Source organism: Puntigrus tetrazona, chromosome 4 (assembly GCF_018831695.1).
Source record: "Puntigrus tetrazona isolate hp1 chromosome 4, ASM1883169v1, whole genome shotgun sequence".
In the NCBI taxonomy this organism is placed as follows: domain Eukaryota; kingdom Metazoa; phylum Chordata; class Actinopteri; order Cypriniformes; family Cyprinidae; genus Puntigrus; species Puntigrus tetrazona.
Window position 1 is genome coordinate 13985508 of NC_056702.1, and position 19626 is coordinate 14005133.

The 19626-nt window shown below is 38.7% G+C and overlaps 2 protein-coding genes across 14 annotated transcripts in view; both read left to right on the plus strand.

Annotated features, from left to right (window-relative positions):
* Positions 1-9: 9 nt before the first annotated feature.
* Positions 10-6265, plus strand: trmu (tRNA 5-methylaminomethyl-2-thiouridylate methyltransferase). Of its 5 annotated transcripts, none has more exons than XR_006250622.1 (12): positions 10-185; positions 679-844; positions 921-1027; positions 1312-1434; positions 1546-1718; positions 1891-1944; positions 3452-3518; positions 3594-3694; positions 3767-3911; positions 5130-5212; positions 5502-5746; positions 5812-6265. XR_006250622.1 is itself a non-coding variant. In XM_043236603.1 (12 exons), exons 1-11 carry the CDS (start codon positions 104-106, stop codon positions 5649-5651), a joined length of 1251 nt encoding a protein of 416 aa, XP_043092538.1. In that variant the 5' UTR covers positions 10-103; the 3' UTR covers positions 5652-5691; positions 5812-6265. The 5 variants fall into 5 exon arrangements, 3 of the variants coding, with proteins under 3 accessions (XP_043092538.1, XP_043092539.1, XP_043092537.1); XR_006250621.1 differs by having other exon boundaries at positions 5502-5711; XM_043236603.1 differs by having other exon boundaries at positions 5502-5691.
* Positions 6266-8622: 2357 nt separating this feature from the next.
* Positions 8623-19626, plus strand: part of celsr1a (cadherin EGF LAG seven-pass G-type receptor 1a) — a 71552-nt gene continuing 60548 nt past the window's right edge. For 7 of the 9 annotated variants that reach the window (XM_043237081.1, XM_043237082.1, XM_043237085.1 and 4 more), the window contains exon 1: positions 8624-12332. In XM_043237081.1, the coding sequence (XP_043093016.1) occupies positions 8816-12332 (3517 nt within the window). In that variant the 5' untranslated portion in view covers positions 8624-8815. Of the gene's footprint in view, positions 12333-19626 lie in introns of all 9 variants that reach the window. The other 2 variants (XM_043237084.1, XM_043237083.1) reach the window with 2 other exon arrangements.

The following is a 19626-nucleotide window of genomic DNA, read 5'->3' on the forward strand; positions in this document are numbered from 1 at the left end:
TATTTTGAAAAGAACTTTTATTATGGCGACCTTCATAGCGGTGGCGTGAAATGTCTCTTTATCGTCTCTTACTTGTATTTGAACGCATATTAAAATAGATGTCATGGGTGTAGTTAGACATGTTGTGTGTGCTATGTCTGGAGGGGTTGACAGTTCTGTCAGTGCACTGTTACTCAAAAGAATGGGTAAGATATCGGTGTACACGTTTTTACTGAATTAACTTGCATATAAGCATCAAAACTCTTCTTAAGTTGCTAAAGCTGTTGTCAGCCAATCACCCATAAGCTCTACCGTGCTTTGAGTAGATGTATAACACGCTGAGATTATATATTATAATAGTATACACTAATATATTATAATTAAAACGTAATAAATAATTAATTTAAATTATATAATGTGCTTATGCTCTATTCTAGACTGTATGTTGTATTGTAGCAACAAAAAAGTATTTAGAAACTTAAATCTCACTAACATATGTGTGTCTTTTTGTTTAGATTTAATCAGATACAAACTACTGCAGAAAGCAGACTTTTAACTGAAAAATTGCTGTCCGAAAAAGCTGTTCTGTTCAAAAATGATAAGTTAAATTAGCCGTGTTGCAGGCAAGAAGACACTTTCCGGTGTTTCAAAGTAGCTTCGTTTATTTGAAGTTAATACATGATGTTTCTGTGTCGTTAGGCTACCATGTGACTGGTGTGTTCATGAAGAACTGGGACTCTCATGACGAGAGAGGGGTCTGTTCATCGGAGAGAGACTGCGAAGATGCTTATAAAGTGTGCACGATGCTGGATATGCCTTTCCACCAGGTCTCATACGTTAAAGAATACTGGCACGAAGTATTTAGGTAAATATTGCGGTAGTCAATGTTTAAGAGATCGTTCGGCTCAAAAGGTCGCTCACTTTCTTTCTTTTGCTCACAGTAATCTTCTTAGGGAATACGAGAAGGGCAGAACACCGAATCCAGACATACTGTGTAACAAACACATCAAGTTTAAGCACTTCTATCAGCACGCAGTTAATACTTTAGGTAAGTTAAGTGGGATCGATGAGCTTGTAATGTTTTCCGGGAAAAGAGATACAGAGATCCTGCTTTTTCTCTCAACATGGAGACATTTATCAGTCAATAAATGGGGGAAAAAAGCCGGATAATGCATTACTTTACCAAAAGTAATCGGATGTATAATTTGCATTGCTTGTAATGCGTTACCCCCAACATCGGAGACAACTGACATTAAAACAAATTATGATTAGAAACTGCACATATGTGTTGTCTTGCGTAGGTAGCTTCATGTCGGTCTTAATTAAAAACAGGTGCTGACGCCATGGCAACGGGACACTATGCCCGGACATCCCAGGAGGACGAGGAGGTTTTTCAACAGAAGCACGTTGCACCGCCTAGAACCCTCTTCAGAGATCGCTTTGAAATTAGAAAGCGTACGTATAACATTTGTGTTTCCATGCGGCGGGTCAAAATCGCAGGGATTTGAAATGATTCCATCAGTTTCGGTTGTTAGCATCCTGACCTTTTCTCCTGAACTTCTTCAGCTGTGCGGCTCTACCGAGGTGCTGATCGCTCGAAGGACCAGACGTTCTTTCTCAGTCAAATTTCCCAGGATGCTCTCAGACACACCGTATTTCCCCTAGCCGGGCTAACCAAAGACTTTGTGAAGAAAATGGCGGCTGAGGCCGGCTTCCAGCATGTTCTAAAGAAAAAAGAGGTACTAAATTAAATTGAACGCACTTTACGAGGCCTTTTTATAAGCCTCTGGATTTTTTAGCATGAGAAATCTGACATTTAGTACTTTAAATATGCTCCACTGATTCATTTATGTAAAATTGAATGTTCAGTGGCTAAATATAATCCAAATGCATTTTTTTTTTCTCGGAAAGAGCATGGGAATCTGTTTCATTGGGAGGAGAAATTTTGAGAACTTTATCCTTGAGGTATGTTTCATGCAGGATACAAACAGGCCTTGTTATTATTTTTAAAGCAGTAAAAACACACGTCAACATATATATATATATATATATATATATATATATATATATATATATATATATATATATGTGTGTGTTATAGATAGATAGATAGATAGATAGATAAATGCTTTCAGAAATATAAATAATGATTGTTTATTTTTGTCAATTGACAAAATGCAAAGTGGGCAAACAAAAGAAAAATCTAAATCAAATCGATATTTGGTGTCACTACCTTTTGCCTTTAAACCAGCATCAATTCTTATAGGTACACTTGCACAAAGTCAGGGATTTTCTAGGATTATGATTTCTAGGTGTATGATCAACCAATTATACCAAACAAGTACTAATTATCGTCAATGTCAAACGTAGATTGAGCTGAAACAGAAACAGCTTAAAACTGGGTGAGGAACAGCCAAACTCTGCTACCAAAGTGAGGTTGTAAAAGACAAGATTGAGCAACAAGACACAAGGTAGTTATACTGCACCAACAAGGTCTCTCCCAAAGCAGACTGGGGTATCAAGATGTGCTGTTCAAGCTCTTTTGAAGAAGCACAAAGAAACAGGCAACGTTGAGGATTGTAGACGCGACCAAGGAAACTTGAAATCGGAAGCAGATGAAAGACACATCGAGCTTATTACTCTTCGAAATCAGAAGACGTCCAGCAGTGCCATCCGCTCAGGACTGGCAGAAACCAGTGGGACCCAGGTACACCCACCGACTGTCTGGAGACGTCTGGTCAGAAGTGGTCTTCACGGAAGAGTTGCAGCCAAAAAGCCAAGGCCAAGCGACTCAGTTATGCACGAAAACATAGGAACTGGGGTGCAGAAAAACGGCGGCAGATGCTCTGGATGGATGAGTCCAAATTTCAAATATGAATAGGATGTGAGAAATCCTACATCCACAGAAGATCTGTGGTTGGTTCTCCGAGATGTTTGGAACAACCTACCAGCCGAGTTCCTTCAAAAACTGTGCGCAAGTGTAGCTAGAAAAGAGTGGCAAAGAGCGCTGACACCAAATATTGGTTTGATTTAGATTTCTCTTTTGTTCATTCGCTGCATTTTGTTCATTTATGAAAATACACTTGTATTTTTGAAAGCGTTCTTTGTGCACAGCATTTTTTTTCACACCTGCCTAAAACTTTTGCACAGCACTGTATATTAAAATATTATTATTATGCGTTTTTCAAGTGTAAATTGAATTGTTGACTGAATTTATGGCAGTATTTATCATTTGTATTTAATATTTATTGCTTTTAATTAATATTCGTTATATTCATATTCAAACACATCTCACGTTTTCAACTTTTTGGCTCTTCAGGCTCTAATTCGTGCTGTTTTTGGTCATTGCCATTATTCAATTATATATATATATATATATATATATATATATATATATATATATATATATATATATATATATATATACTAAGTGTTTATTAATTTTGTACGGTCTTTGTCCAATTAAATACAGTACATAGAGCCCAAACCAGGAAACTTTGTCTCCATTGAAGATGGGAAGATTATGGGACAGCATAAAGGTGGGTATTCATTTAATAATCATTCATATTCTCCTCCGTAGTGTCTATGTAACTAACTACTGTATTTCACCACAGGCTGGTTCACGTTAACACTGGGTCAGAGGGCTAGAATAGGAGGACAGGTTGATCCTTGGTTTGTAGTAGATAAAGATACCACAACCGGAGATGTATTCGTGGTGAGTTGAAAGAAAAAGCCACAAACGGATGTTAAGGTCGACTTGATTCATAAAATAAGGCATATCTTGCAGGGCCCGACCACGAACCACCCGGCACTGTTCAGAGACACGATACAGACAGGACGCTTTTACTGGATCGCCGAAGACCCGCCAGCTGAACTTGTCCGAACTCAGATGATGGAATGCCACTTCCGTTTCAATAACCGGATGCTTTTGAGTAAGTTGATTTTCACTTGGACATTGTTAGACAGCGGGTCAGTTGAAAAAGAAACGCTCAGCAGCCAATATGCCGTGTTTTCTTTTTCGCTGGCAATTCCTTCGGCGTTTGAATTTCCAACGTGTACGTCAAACAAAGCGAGGGGCGGGGGCGAAACCAGGGGGCGGGGTTTGTATCGGTTCCCTAAATACAGCTGTTAATCAGTTCGTGCCCGTGTGAACGAACACACAACCTCTATGGCACAATACATTTCTGTATTTTTAAAATATATATATATTTTATTACCACATAAAACGATAATATCCTGCTAACAACAGGAACGACAGTACGCGCAATGGGTCAGTGTTCACTATTAACCAAACGCTTTTTTTTTTTTTTCCCGCGGCGTGTTGCGACAGCTGCGCCTATGTTGGCGCTCTAATATATAGAATAGGAATATATAATTATATATATACTGTGTGTATATAAGATACAGGTGTCAAATTGGTAAAATACCTTCAGTTTTGCATTGTTTGTTCGCTTTAGTGCCTCAGCAATTTAAGCTCTTCAGGCAAGTGAAGCTCTCTTTATTACTACAGAAGTTCAAAGTAGCCGTACGGTGTTTTTTTTCGTTATCGCTACTTTATTTTTGTCGTGATATATTTTTGCATCAACAATACTTGTTTGGAAAGCGCAGTCGCTATAATTCATTCAGTAAATGTTACACAAATGTGATTAATAAAAATGATGATTTTGCTTGACACTGCTGCACGACTCATCACAGCTTGTCATTTACAACGGCGTATTTGTAATATATCTTTATTGTTAATAAATGTGTATCATAATATTATTAAAAATAGGATTTTTAGCCGTTTGTAAAACATATGTTAATTTTCATTTTAGTTTTCAATGTTTTTTTTCAAAACAAATTCTGTCACACAATAGAAAAAAGTCTAACGTTATATAACATAATTATTATTTTTCATTATTGGACTGCACAAGTATTTTTATTGTACCCCCTCTCATTTTTATTCATTTCAATTTTGACTCATTTTTTAACTTATTTGAGTTGCATTTACCCGTCAGAAGTATAAAGTCATTTTTGAAGTGTTAACATTTATCCTGTATAATATTTTAATTAAAAATATTTTTGAGTAGTTTTATTATTTATTTGATTAAATTCAGTGGTTTTTATTCCCAGCTTTTGTCAAAGATCTTGTTTTTTTTTTTTTTTTTTAGCTCCATGTACCGTAACCTTGAATCTAGACGGGTCGTTGTGGATAATCTTGAAAGAGCCACAAAGAGCGTTGACACCTGGACAGGTAATCCAAAAATATACACACCTCTGCGTCTCAGCATCTCGAATGTTTAACTAAATTCCCGACGTCTCGTTACGAATCGGTTTTTGCTTTTAGCCTAAACGCTGTGAGGGGGAAAAAAAAGGGACTCGATATATTCAACTCCTGACTTCTATCACTGTAACACGTTCTTCTTTAAACAGTGTTTAATGCCTTGCTGCTGTGGATATCTTATAGTTGGATTAATGAAGCGTATTGCTGTGACTTTTCGGCTCTGTTATTCAAAGCTGACTCTGTTGCGTTTGCGCCGCAGTTTGCCGTCCTGTATAAGGGAGATGAGTGTTTAGGCAGCGGGAAGATCGTCCGTCTGGGACCCACGAAGTTCACTCTTCAGAAAGGTGAAAACTGCACGAGCTGCCCACCTAAACACACGAACCGACCTCATCCGGAGCCTGCCAGCTGAGACGCATGCAGCACAAACCAGCACTACTCTTATGTTTTACGTATGGGACGATGACAAGAAGTTAGGAGGCTTTTAGTGCTCGCAGAATCCTTAATGTGAGTTGTACGTTTTGTAATTTATCTGTCGGATATATACATTGCTTTTTTTTCTTTTTTTTTAGGATTTCGTACATAGAAGTCACGTCCGGACCTATGCAGTCTTTTCAGCTGCTAACCGGCGCTGCTCAAGACTTGAAACCACGTTTTCAAAAGCGTTCCGCCGACATCAATCTTGAGCAAATGGTTCGTCTCTCCTTCGATAGTCACTCAGACCAGCATAGAGGTCTCGAAAGTAGCACCGGGAACGGTTCTCATTCAGAAAACGTACGTTTTTTTTTGTTCGTAACACACTGGTTTGATCTTTTGAAGTTTGAATGATTTGTTCAATTTTTGTTTTATTGGGTAAGAATAACATCTTTTCATTTTACATACTCGGCGCAAAGAATGAATGAGTAAAGTGCCATTTCCATCCTATTTCTTTATATACCAAAAACGAATCCCCATTGGCATTTGCCAAATTTACTTACGATAAACGAAACAAAACATGAAAATAAATTGAGAAATGATCAAAAAAAATGCTATAATAATGTTTTTATGTACATATATGTATATGTACATATACTTACATATATTATATATATATAATAAAAAAAAAATATATATATATATATATTTTTTTTATATATATACTTATTTTATTATATATATGTATTTATTTTTTATATATATTTATATATATATTTATTTTATTATATATATATATATATATATATATATATATATATATATATATATATATATATATATATATAGTTGGCGTCGTTCTGATTTGAATGTGCATTATTTATAATATTTTAAAAGCAGTGTCTTAGCATCTGAAAAAATGTGCTGAAAATGTTTAGTATTTTTCAGGCTGCAGAGTGCATGACAAAAGCGTTTGCGAGTTTTGAAAAGCGTGGTCGTTGCATGCATGTCGTCTGAAAGCCACGAGAAATGATTCAAAGCTTGGTCCTCATAGACTTCTGTACCGCTGAGTGTGTGGACGCTTTTGAAAATGCGACTTCAGCATTGAACGACGCTTGTTAACGATCGAAAAAAACCCCAACAACAACTAAGCTCCAGGTTTACAGGTTGTTCCTTCTTGAGGACTGTTACTGAATTCCTTTCTCTGCCGATAGAGGGCGTCAGTGAATCACTTACTGTACGTCTAGTGCCTTGGGACATCTTCCCTTTAGTTTCAATGAATGACAACCATGCTGTACACAGAACAGCATATTTAAACTATACGTAGTTAAAAGAAAACGCAATATGTTGAGCCATTGGTGCTGGGAGAAAACAATAACTGATAATATAAAGATATTTAAGCCTGATGTACATCATAGCAAATGTTTTGGGGGTTGGCATTAATTGCTCTTCTGTGTTTTTTAATATATACGTGGCATTCAACAATCTGCAAAATAGAAAATGTGCTATTTTAAATATACGGTTTCGAAAAAGGGGATTTTCGCAAAGCGACGTGAGAGAAGAACCCTTTTTTTGGTTCCTCGAAGAACCTTTCAGTAAACATGTGCAATGGAAAGTTCTATAGGTGTTAAAGGTTCCACCAATGCCAATAAAGAACATTTATTTTTGAAAGTTTAGTTGTATTGCTTTGCTTTTTTCCTCTTATATTAGGAACATAAGGAATCAGTGCACTTTTTTTTTTTTCTGTTGAGGAGCCACTAATATTAATTATATCCTATAAAACATTTTTTTAATTCTTCTTATTTTTATTCTTTTATTCACAATTTTTTGAAATATGCGTTCTAGGAATGTACAATTATTTATATATATATATATATATATATATATATATATATATATATATATATATATATATATATATATATATATATATATATATATATATATATATATATATATATATATATATATATATATATATATATATATATATATATATATATATATATATATATATATATATATATACATATATATATATATATATATATATATATATATATATATATATATATATATATATATATATATATATATATATATATATATATATATATATATATATATATATATATATATATATATATATATATATATATATATACATACATATATATATATATATATATATATATATATATATATATATATATATATATATATATATATATTAATTTCTATTGTGTATATATAATCTTATTTTTATTTCCAAAGATAAATGAAAACACGTTTGATTATTTTGCACTTTTAAAGCAATTTAAATGCTTTAATGCACAAAACATGTAGCAAGGTCTAGGCTAAAACAGAAAGTTTCTAAATATTTTCACTGTTTAGCCTATACCATGTTACATCTGTTTAATTATAATTTCCCCCCGTAAATTACGGCTAGCATGGTTTGTATAGTTAACAAATAATAATTTATTCTTTTTTTTTTTTTTTCTTTTTTTTTTTACTCTACCCATAGCGAACAGACAGGGAATCCAGTATTGATAACTCTTTATTACTTTACAGCCGATCGTAAACCGAGCGATTTAAACACGTGTTGCGCTTTCATGGCACTTCAGGAGGCAAAACGCGGAAAATGCAATCTGTGTAGCCTAAAACAAACTACAACGAAACCATCACAATAAATAAAACGGTCTGCATTTATATGGGAAGCGTTTACGTCCGGAGAGCTGCGTGAAACTCATTTCTCAGCTTCGTTTTGACAAGCCGCGTCGCTCGCGTTGTAAATGTCGCGAAAAGAACCAAAGAATAAACGCAGAGGTGAATAACAATAGTTGAATTTCCATGAGAGTTATTCTTTAGTCCTGAGAGGAGGTGCGTGCAGGTTTATGTTAATGACTGTGTGTGTGTGAGTGTGTGTGTGTGTGTGTGTGTGTGTGCTGGGGGAGAGACGCGCACGCACGGAGCCATTTTGTCCTCATTTAAAACTTAACGTGGGTAATGTCACTCGGTTCCATGGATACCAGCCCGGTAAACTGCGTTTTCTCCTGCTAAAAAAAAAAAAAAAAAGCTACAATGAAGGATAAAAGAAGGTCGACGTGCCGGCAGAAGGAGAGCTGACTTGTTTTTCTGCGCGTTTTTGTGGAGTTTCACGCCATGGATCTTGCAATGTGTTGGTTATTATGGGTTCACCTTCTCCTCTGCGCTCCTCTCACGGGATGTTTCGACTTGCACCTCTCGGAGACTTTACGTTCTGGAGCCGTTCTGGCCAATTTGTCGCTTGGAGCGGATTGGACGTACAAAATAGACAGGACTCTGACTTCCAAGTACATCGGGAACTTTATCAAAGTGGACTGGAGAGATGGAGTAGCGCGTTTAAATGGAGAGGTGGATTGCGCGCGCGCCCCTCGCAGCGCGCTGCCTCTTTATTTTAAAATGCAATCGTTAACAACTGAAGGACTAGTTAACGCACATTTCAATGTATTTGTGCACGGACGAAATTGCGTCTTCAAATATAAAAGGAAGAGAGTGCCTGATATTAGCGTGGATTGCATTTATAATTTAGGACTAACTTCCTGCTTGTCGCCAGGTGATTTACTCCTTAGTTTTAAGGACTATTTGCCTGTCTTCACAACAAACTCTGGTGTTTTTATTGCTTCTTGCACCTCAGACCACCTGAATGTGTTTGTGCGTAACGGGACTTTACTCGTGAAGGACGCGTACTGTTTGGAGACGGACCTGCGACGCCTTAAAGAAAATATCCGCTGTTCGTTTCACGGTTCGAACGGTGAGCCCTTTTCTATGTGCCTCAAATTGCGATTCGCCTCGTCGTTGTTATTGCATTCCGCGCAACACGTATCAAATCGATTGAAACCGAGAATAAAGCGAGCCGTGAATTCATCGCCTCAGTTTCAGTTACCGAACTACCAGGTTTCTGTGCCAGAGAACGAGCCCGAGGGCACGAGAGTCATCACCCTCAAAGCGACTGACAGCGACTCTGGAGAGGCGGGGGAGATCGAGTATGGCATGGAAGCGTTATTCGACAGCCGTTCTAACGACTTCTTTCGAATAGACCCTCAAACCGGCAGCATTGAGACCGTCCAGCAGTTGGATAGAGAAGTTAAAGACACGCACGTGTTTAAAGTCACCGCGACTGATAACGGCACACCGCGACGCACCGCCACGTCGTACCTCACCGTCACAGTCAGTGACACCAACGACCACGGACCAGTTTTTGAACAGAATGAATACAGGATAAGGATAAGAGAGAATTTGGAAGTTGGCTTTGAGGTGATTACAGTCAGGGCGACGGATGGAGATGCGCCATCCAATGCCAATATGATATATAAGATTGTGAACGGCGAGGGAGTCAATTCTGGATTTGAAATCGATTCTCGAAACGGACTGGTCAAGATTCGTGTGCGTCCAGATAGAGAAAGCATGTCACAGTATCAGCTGATAGTAGAGGCCAATGACCAAGGAAGGGACCCTGGGCCCCGCAGTGCTACAGCGACGGTGCACATCACAGTTGAAGATGAAAACGACAACTATCCTCAGTTTAGTGAGAAAAGATATGTAGTTCAAGTGCCAGAAAATGTGGCTGTTAACACTAAAGTGGCTCAGGTGGAAGCCACTGATCGAGACGAGGGCAATAACGCTAAAGTTCATTACAGCATAACCAGCGGCAATGTAAAAGGTCACTTCTTCATCCACACCCCGACAGGATCCATCGACGTCATAAACCCTCTAGACTACGAAATGATCCGAGAATATAACTTGCGCATAAAGGCCCAGGACGGAGGCAGGCCTCCTCTCATAAACGGAACGGGCATTGTTGTCATCCAAGTTGTGGATGTGAACGACAATGCTCCTATGTTCGTAAGCACTCCTTTCCAAGCCACAGTTTTGGAGAACGTACCCATAGGCTATTCCGTGATTCACATTCAAGCCATCGATTCTGATTCAGGAGAAAACGCTCGTTTGGATTACAGCCTCACAGACACCACTCCGGGCTTTCCCTTCACCATCAATAACAGCACTGGATGGATAACAGTCAGTTCTGAGCTGGACAGGGAGACCACTGAATATTACACCTTTGGAGTTGAAGCCAGAGACAACGGCGTTCCGGTGATGTCGTCCTCAGCTAGCGTTAGCATCACTGTCCTAGATGTGAACGACAACATCCCTACGTTCACAGAAAAGCTGTACTCGCTGAAAATCAATGAAGATGCTGTTGTGGGGACCAGTGTGTTAACTGTTACAGCTCTGGACCGTGATGTAAACAGTGTTGTCACCTATCAGATCTCCAGCGGTAATACGCGGAACCGTTTTGCCATTACTAGTCAAAGCGGAGGTGGACTCATCACGCTGGCGCTGCCGTTAGATTACAAACAGGAACGCCAGTATGTTCTGACGGTGACCGCCTCGGATGGTACACGCTTCGACACCGCACAGGTGTTCATCAACGTAACTGATGCTAACACTCACAGACCCGTGTTCCAGAGCGCCAACTACCATCAGACCTTCAGTGAGGACCAACCCATTGGATCGACTGTTGTGGTAATCAGTGCGACAGATGAAGATACCGGTGAGAATGCACGTATCACTTATATCATGGAGGACAATGTTCCACAGTTCAAGATCGATCCAGACACAGGTGCCATCACTACACAGATGGAGATTGACTATGAAGATCAAGCCTCCTACACCTTGGCCATCATTGCTCGTGACAATGGAATCCCCCAGAAGTCTGATACCACCTATGTTGAAATCATTGTTCTGGATGCTAATGACAATGTGCCACATTTTGGGAGGGACAAATATCAGGGCACCGTGTTTGAAGACGCACCTGTGTTCACCAGTGTACTCCAGATATCTGCTTCAGACAGAGACTCTGGGTCTAACGCGCGGGTGAGCTACACTTTTCAAGGTGGCGATGACGGTGAAGGAGACTTCATGATTGAGCAATACTCTGGAATTATAAGAACTCAAAGGAAACTGGACAGAGAGAACGTTCCAGTGTACAACCTCAAGGCATATGCAGTAGATAGAGGAATTCCTCCTCTCAAAGCTGCGGTGGAGATCCAGATTTCAGTGTTGGACATCAATGACAACGCTCCTGTTTTTGAGAAGGACGAACTGTTCATCTACATCAAAGAAAACAGTCCTGTTGACTCAGTGGTTGCCCGCATCAACGCCATGGATCCAGATGAAGGAACCAACGCTCAGATATTGTACCAGATTGTGGAAGGAAATATCCCAGAGGTTTTTGATTTGGATATATTCACCGGAGACTTAAAAGCACTCGTGGATTTGGACTACGAGACCAAAATGGAGTATGTCATAGTCGTGCAGGCCACATCCGCACCTTTGGTCAGCAGAGCGACCGTCCACATTCGTCTGATTGATGTCAACGACAACGATCCTGTCCTGCAAAATTTTGAGATTATCTTCAATAACTACGTCACCAACAAATCCAACAGTTTTCCGTCTGGGATTATAGGAAAGGTACCTGCCTATGACCCAGATGTGTCAGATAAGCTCAAGTATAGTTTCATTGAAGGAAATGAGCTGAGTTTGCTGATTCTAAACCCAAACACCGGAGAGCTCAAACTCAGCAAAGATCTGGATAACAACAGACCTCTGGAGGCCACCATGAAAGTTTCTGTCACAGGTCAGTGTGCTTTTCTCCGTGTCTCTTGAATGAACCGTCTTGCTTGAAATTTCGCAGCCTAGGAGATCCGTGTGTAAAATCAGTGTATAAAAATGTGATTCATTTTAATATGTTGGTTTGATGTCAGTGATGGAATATTGAAGGGCTTTCAGGCTGTGATTGCTCCAGGCTGAACCACAATCCTGTTCTTCTGCTTATGAGGTGTTTGTTAGAAATGTTGAAGAAGCCAAGAACCGTTTATGCGTGAGAATGAAGTCTCGGTTCACTTTTCGAGGGTTATTTTACTTCTGTTAAATCTAAATCCCCGCCTGTATTCTGTTATGAAAAGTTTGAGATGAGCAACGTGCTACATTGTTGAATAATTTGAACAATTGTACTTTTTAACGCTATTTATTCTTAATACTCGGCGTGTTAGTGTGTTGTCACAGTGCTTTATCATATCTCTTGCAGTGTCAGATTATACCATGCTCACATATACAGCCAGCCTGTTCGAATGGCATCAGCTTCTCATATCTCACGCTCTTCCTACTCTGTTTCTGTCCTCCTTTTCTGTCTTTCCTTTCCTCCCACATACCGCTCTTCCTGTTCATTTGCAACTTGCAATTCAAATACATCTCACAGAAAACAGCTCTCTTGTCTGTACTTTGTGGCTTTACGGCAGTGTCTTTGTTGGTCTGATTGCCGGTCCTCATCTGAATGTGCATGCTCATGGTCATTGTTGGGGTTGTAATGAGCCGCATTCATGCCATGCTCTCTCATTCATGACAAAGACACATCGGTTTCCATTGCCACAGCAGTTCCCTCCCTCTTTTACCCCCTCTTATTTCACACAGGTCTCTTTCTTTTTGGTCTGATAAACTAATGCAGTTTATTCCTTGGACATACCCACATGTCAGATGTTAGGTAACCATTAACACTGCTTATGTGACCTCTTCACCTCCAGCCCAGGGAAAAGGAAACGGCCCTTGAGGGAAAACATGTGACAGAGCTCTTAGCTAGATTTTAATGTCCACACTGGTCCGTGAGCGAATTTAATGCTTTTAACTGATAATGAGGTGTCTCAAATTCAGCCTTTTTCTAAAATGTAGCAAATTATTTTCGTAGCCTTAGCAGAGCTGAAAGAAGATGCAAAACGATTTAGTTAAATTGTTTTGTTTTGCATCTAGTATTAGCTGTGTCAAGTTTGGATTTTTGTGTAAACCGTTAAACCTAAGTATTAAAAGCTAATCTTACGTTTAATTAAGCTCACTTATCATCTAGAAATGGCCACATCTAGAGACCAAAGATTTGGAGGTGGGCTCTTGCTTGCAGCCACACAGAACACCCCAGAAACCATTGTCAGCACAAATGTAAAAAATATACTTTTAATGATTTTTTAAAACGTGCCATTTGTTGGAATTTCCTACCTTATCCTACCTGCATCTTAAGGCAGTCGTGTTAAACAATATATTAGATTGCTATAAAACCAGGTTCTTGAAGTGTCGCCACATGGCTCGCATTTTTTAGCTTACCTCACGAATGGAACACTTTGAAGACACTGTTATCTTTCACTCCTCAACAGGTGTTTTTCTTATCGACTCGGTTTTAATTATTTATATAAGCGCTTGGGGACACACAAGGAGTCCCAGATATGTCCGTGATAAAAGCAAGTTAACATTCTAGTCAAAACAAGGGCCATTCTAGCCTGAAACAACACCGGTTTGCACAGCAAACACGACGGAGTGAGGGCTGTATGTTTGAACAGTAACCTAATCTCTCTTATCTGTGTCTGCTAACATTCAACAAGCTTTTTCCCGATTTGAGGGGTGTCCTCCTCTAAACGATGCCACTTTTTTTTTTAGCCCTCCACCTTTGTGCTTTGTTTCACCCGGATCAATACAGGGGCGATAAGCCATCTGTCGAAGCCTCAAGAAAGATGGAGCCAGCCCTCTTGAAATTGCACTTTTTTGATGTCTTCATCTTTTGATTTTGATCCATGTCACATCTAAAGAGAATAGGGGAGGTAATTCATCACTTCTAACCATTTTCTTCCTCTTTTACCCCTGCTGTCAGCAAATGAGCCTGCCAATACATGCAGATTTTTCTAACGGGGTGAGCTTCTGCCCGTGGGCCACTGCGTCTGTGTCTTATGTAGTTGACAGTAGCCCACTCAATGCTGCAGGACTCGCATACCTGGACTATCCTACATTGCATTACCAAACTCTCTGAACTTTTATTTCAGTTGAGACTTGAAGACATAGCTTCATATTTTACCCCCCCAAAAAATGTAAGTCTTCGAATTGTCAGATGGTGGAAGTTTATGGATAAATGATTCCACGTTAAAAAAAATAGCTGAAACAATTTGCTTTGAAGCGATTTTGTCTTAGAAATTGTTAGTACGTTTGTATAAATAATTGAAGAAACGGTAGGTAACACATGGCGGTTTCGATGTAGAAAGAAATAGTATCTTCTTGTAAACAGTACTCCAATGAAATTATATATACACGGTAAAATCAATAAGTTATCAGTTAAGGCTTGTTCAAACTAGGGACGTTAACAATATACCATAACCATCAACCATAAATTTAACTATAATTTGAAACTTGCCACGGTCAGTATTAAACATATAGAATGTCCTGTGCATTATAAGGGATGCAGAAAACAAAAAATGACCTTGGCTGGGTTCTTACAAACAGGCTTACAAATGATATAATTATTTGCTGATTTGAGGTGAATAATATCACAATCCTACATCTGCCATTTAAAGGAGGCTTCTGTAAAATTGTGACTTTTTGTATCACATTCAATCTTTTAAAACAACAAACCCAAGATGCAGCGGGTGTGTAGAATTCAAGCTCTTTCAGTCAGTGGGTTTCTATGGAATTTTGCAGCTGTCGATTCCCTTCAGGCCTAACTATGAGTAGATGGAGTAATGGGCCGAGCAATATGATTGCAATGACTGTTACGCCACGATACAGCACGTAGGTTAAATGTAAAACCCCTTTAAACCGTCTCATTGAGGTGATATGATAAATAATGTGGCCGAATCATTTTTTTTTGTGTTTCCTAGAAAGACCGAACCGTCTTTAGAAGCTGTTTGGTGTGTTGGTCAGGCTAGGGCCGGCCAGCTGTGTCCTCAGCTCTGCTTTCTGACATGCACACAGCAGCTGTAAGAGAGACAGACAGAGACTTTAATCACTGTGAAACTGCCCTGAGCCCTGCGCTGCCTGTCCCCTGTCATCTACATGTCTTTAACAGAGGAGATCTTCAGTCCAGGTGTGACTGTCCTTCTACCTTGTCTACACGTGACCCTCCGACCTCTGACTTCACAGACATGCCGTGGGTGTCACTCTGTTAAACGTACTTTGTTTAAAATGATGGCTCTCACTCAACAGAATATTGGCTGTAAATACGACTGAGATAGTGAAAGGAAGCGGGCTGAAATTGTGATTAGATCTTTAAGGACTATTATTTTTTACAGGGTTTTATGAAGAAGGTTCGATCCGAAGCGCACATCAAAAGTGCTCTATTTATTTTGTGCTTGATTAACTCTTTATTACTTCTTCAGATAAACGTAAGATCATCTAAGCGCTATTCTGTGACACCTTGAGTTTGAATTAAAATGTGCTTTAACATACTTTCTCTGTATTTAACAATATATTTAGTCACCACATTACACTCATGTGCACTGCAACTGGTAACTAAATACATATTTAAAATTCAGACACACATTTTAGTCCATATTCATGGCGTTTGAAAATAGCACAGTTGAGGGAGTGATGCAAAAGCAGTTTTCTTTTTTTCCTTTTTTCTTCTATTTTATTTTATGTATTTTCTGAAGTTATTTATTACTTTCTGCTAACTTTAAAGTTAAACTTTAATGCAGGCATGTCGGTAAATGTTTTATAATATCTGAAGTACCAAAAACTAAAATTAGACATTTTTTGCCGTATTTTAAATAGTCATAGATATGCATTTTAGTTTAGGTTATTCGGTTACTCAGTGCTTTAAGTTTAGTACCCAGGATCTTTAATGTTCCAATCTGATGTCTGATGAGAAAACGTAACTGTTTTACATTTTGATGAATTAGTGGCTAGTTCCTACGAATTAGCATGAGCGAAAACATACTGTTTTTAGAAATCAGAAAGAGTCCAAAACCAAAATTTTTATGACGGACAAAAGTTTCGGATTTAGTGTGTAAATGTAATTGACACAATCTATTTATTTTTTATGGTGCGAATATTTTGGATGCAAATTTCATACTAAGTGCGCAATGACCTTAAGAGTCCACCCTTGAACCCAAACCTCGGTATGGTGTCAGCAGATTGTATTAATATGATCGTACAAATTTAAACATTCACCAAAATGTCTGTTGATGCAAACACCGTTCCGTTGCAGAGGTTTGGTAGACATAACAAAAAAGGCTCAAGGCCTATGTGCTCTAAACAACCTTAGTTTTATTGAAACTTTTCACTTTACTAGCATTGCTATATCCGTCTCTAGTGGCCATTTAAACTCTTATTGGATTACTTGAGACAAACTTTATCGGTGCTGTTTTCTTACCCATCTTTTTGGTGCATTTCCTTTATTAACAGACAGACAAATGGCCTCTACTGTACTTGATACCAGCAATTTTGGTTAACCGCAGTTTTCTCTTTAGAATTTCTAAAGGTAAAGGTTTACGGCTTTATTTTCAAAAGGATGAAGATCAGAGATCCTCCTCCTCACATTCCTGCACTCTGATAGCAGAATACAGCCCGAGACCAGGAAACCTGAACATTAATTAAACTAAAATAACAGTGCGAGCTGTCTGCATCTCTGTTAAATGAGCAGGAAAGGAATTTGATTCATGTTTAATCTTGCAAACTCATTTGAAGGTGGAGAGAGAAGACGGAGACAGTGATGTGGTCTCGAGCCAGTGCCAAGAGGGGCAAACAATAAACGCTCAAGGTTTGGGTCATTCGAGGGTAGTTTACATGAAAATATGGGTCAGCATTGTGTTTAAAGCAGAGCCGTTGTAAGCTTTTATATGGTTTTGTTTGAGCTACAAGGTTTCCAGGCCTCATTTGCACTTGACTGCTGGGAAATTTGCCTATTTTGGTCATGATAACGAATACTTTCACACTTTTTGGGAATTTTTAAATGAATTTTCTGGGTTAAGTGCTAAACAAAAGTCATGTTTACAGTAACTTACAATGGAAGCTTACAATGGAAGTGTAAGTCGTTCCAAGGGACTTGAAGCAAAAATATGCAGCGGATATTTCATCTATAAAGTTGTTTAAATGTCCCTGTAGCGTACTTTTCTGAGAATCCTTTCTGGTTGTGTTTCACCAACATTATTCGTTTGGGTGGAGTTTGCTCAGTGTAAACAGTACTTTGTGGATGGTTATGCCCGTTTTTGGTGTTCTTAAACATATTGTGCATATACAAATCATACCTGGCTTTTACCGGTTCCACATGAGCACAACTGTAGATAGAAAATAACAGACAAGTTAAATAAGGTTTATAGAGTTTACAGTAAGAGTTTATTTTTAAAGACCTATTTCCACTAACTAGTAGTTTGTTGCCATGCATATTACTAACATATTTGCTTTTTATTCATATTTATACCCCATTCAGCCTGACCAAGATCCCTTGATTCTACCCTGTATGCAAACTTAACAACTACCTTACTATTAACAAGCAGCAAATTAGGACTTTACTCATTACCGAACATTACGACTTAAATGTTACCAAGTATGCATGTTTTGAACCCCAAACGCTCCTTTAATTGAGTGGATTTTCCTGTAAATCTCAAGGAGTTACGCCTCATCCAGCTTGACCTGTGTAGTGGAGACAACTTTGAAAATAAATTACAGGCCTTATCTTCAAGAACCACCTTCTGGGTGCTTGTCTGAAAATGGCATCTCCCTCAGGCAATAGTACTGAGATCTGAACCACAGTTCATTCCACCTGTGGTCTCCAGAAATGTCAGAGATGTTTGATGATGTTCTACAGCCCTTTGCATCGAATACCTTCTGCGAAGATGAACTCTGCTCATTCAGAAAATTAATAGTTGTCATACAATCTTAAAAAAAACCCAACATCTTCTAACTCGACAGAAATTTGAAGCGCTCCTGAAGTGGCAGGAAATCCTACAAAGCATAGAATGACTGAATGGCGGCATTCAGTGAAGAGCGATATATAAACTTTCCGCCTCTTTGTAGATTTTCTAAGCCTCTTAAAGAATACCGTGAACTCTCGCCCAGGATTAAATGGCTGTTTGTTCAGACACATCTCTGGTTGGGCAGTCCGGACAGGTTGGGTAGTCATCAAGGTGCGTTTTTTAACTGTCTGGGCCTGACCTGTGAGCTCGGGTGAAGCAGAGGTTCCATTCTCAGGGGCTACATCTAGTCCAGACGTTCAGACGTAATCCAGACCTGCGATTCCCCCGGCTGAAAGTCGGAAGGGGAACCTGTTCGCGTGTAACACGACACACTTTCCGCTCTATCCCGACCCTATTCACATAAAAGATGTCTTTGTCCTTAACTCTAAGGAGCTGGAAAAGCATCTATTTCAGCCAACGGCCAAAAAGTGTGACATTACATGTGTCCAGTAGTGACGGACTCTGCATGCGGAGAAATATACTCCAAATGCCATCAATGCATAGCGTTTAGGGATTGTGAGGGACGTTAAAGCCACTTTTGCTTTCAAAGACTTTCCTGTTTTCGCTCGGCATGCATGAACTAGTACATGCTTTTCTATAATGGCTGGTCTGTAATTCAATATTATTATCAATACCGATGTATGACAATGGCACTATATAATAGAAGCTTGCATTTGATAACGAATACTTGCGTTTCGGCTGTTTGAGCGACATGCTTTTGCTGTTGGGGTGTTTTGGTCATTCTCCGGGCAAAGAAAGACTTCGAGAAATGCGATACCCGGGCAGCTATCCAACACGTTTTAAGCTGTGCATTGTGGGTGATGTTACATCACTCTGATAAACATACTTGTTGTCAGGAAATCACCTAATGTACAGCCTGTGTTCATGAAACGCAAGCCGAACGCGTTGAACCTGATGCAACGGTTTACGGGCTTTTACGAATAATGAAGGTACACAAATTCGTTCTGCTCGTGTTTCATAAATAAGTATATAAAATTAAAACTAGTCACAGTGCATTTTCACAAACGCTTTATAAACAACAACAACAACAACGTATTTTTGATTAAAACATGGCTTTTTTGGACTCATTTATGCAAGAAATTTAATTAATAAAAAATTAATTGGGATTAATTGCTTCCAAAATAATTTTTGTGTGTCTGTATATATATA

Excerpts from the sequence above, each read along its gene's own strand:
- trmu (XM_043236602.1), top strand. The coding sequence starts at position 104 with ATGGGTGTAGTTAGACATGTTGTGTGTGCTATGTCTGGAGGGGTTGAC. Across the intron at positions 1,435-1,545 it reads TCGCTTTGAAATTAGAAAGC|CTGTGCGGCTCTACCGAGGT; the intron begins GTACGTATAACA and ends GAACTTCTTCAG. Across the intron at positions 3,695-3,766 it reads CAACCGGAGATGTATTCGTG|GGCCCGACCACGAACCACCC; the intron begins GTGAGTTGAAAG and ends CATATCTTGCAG.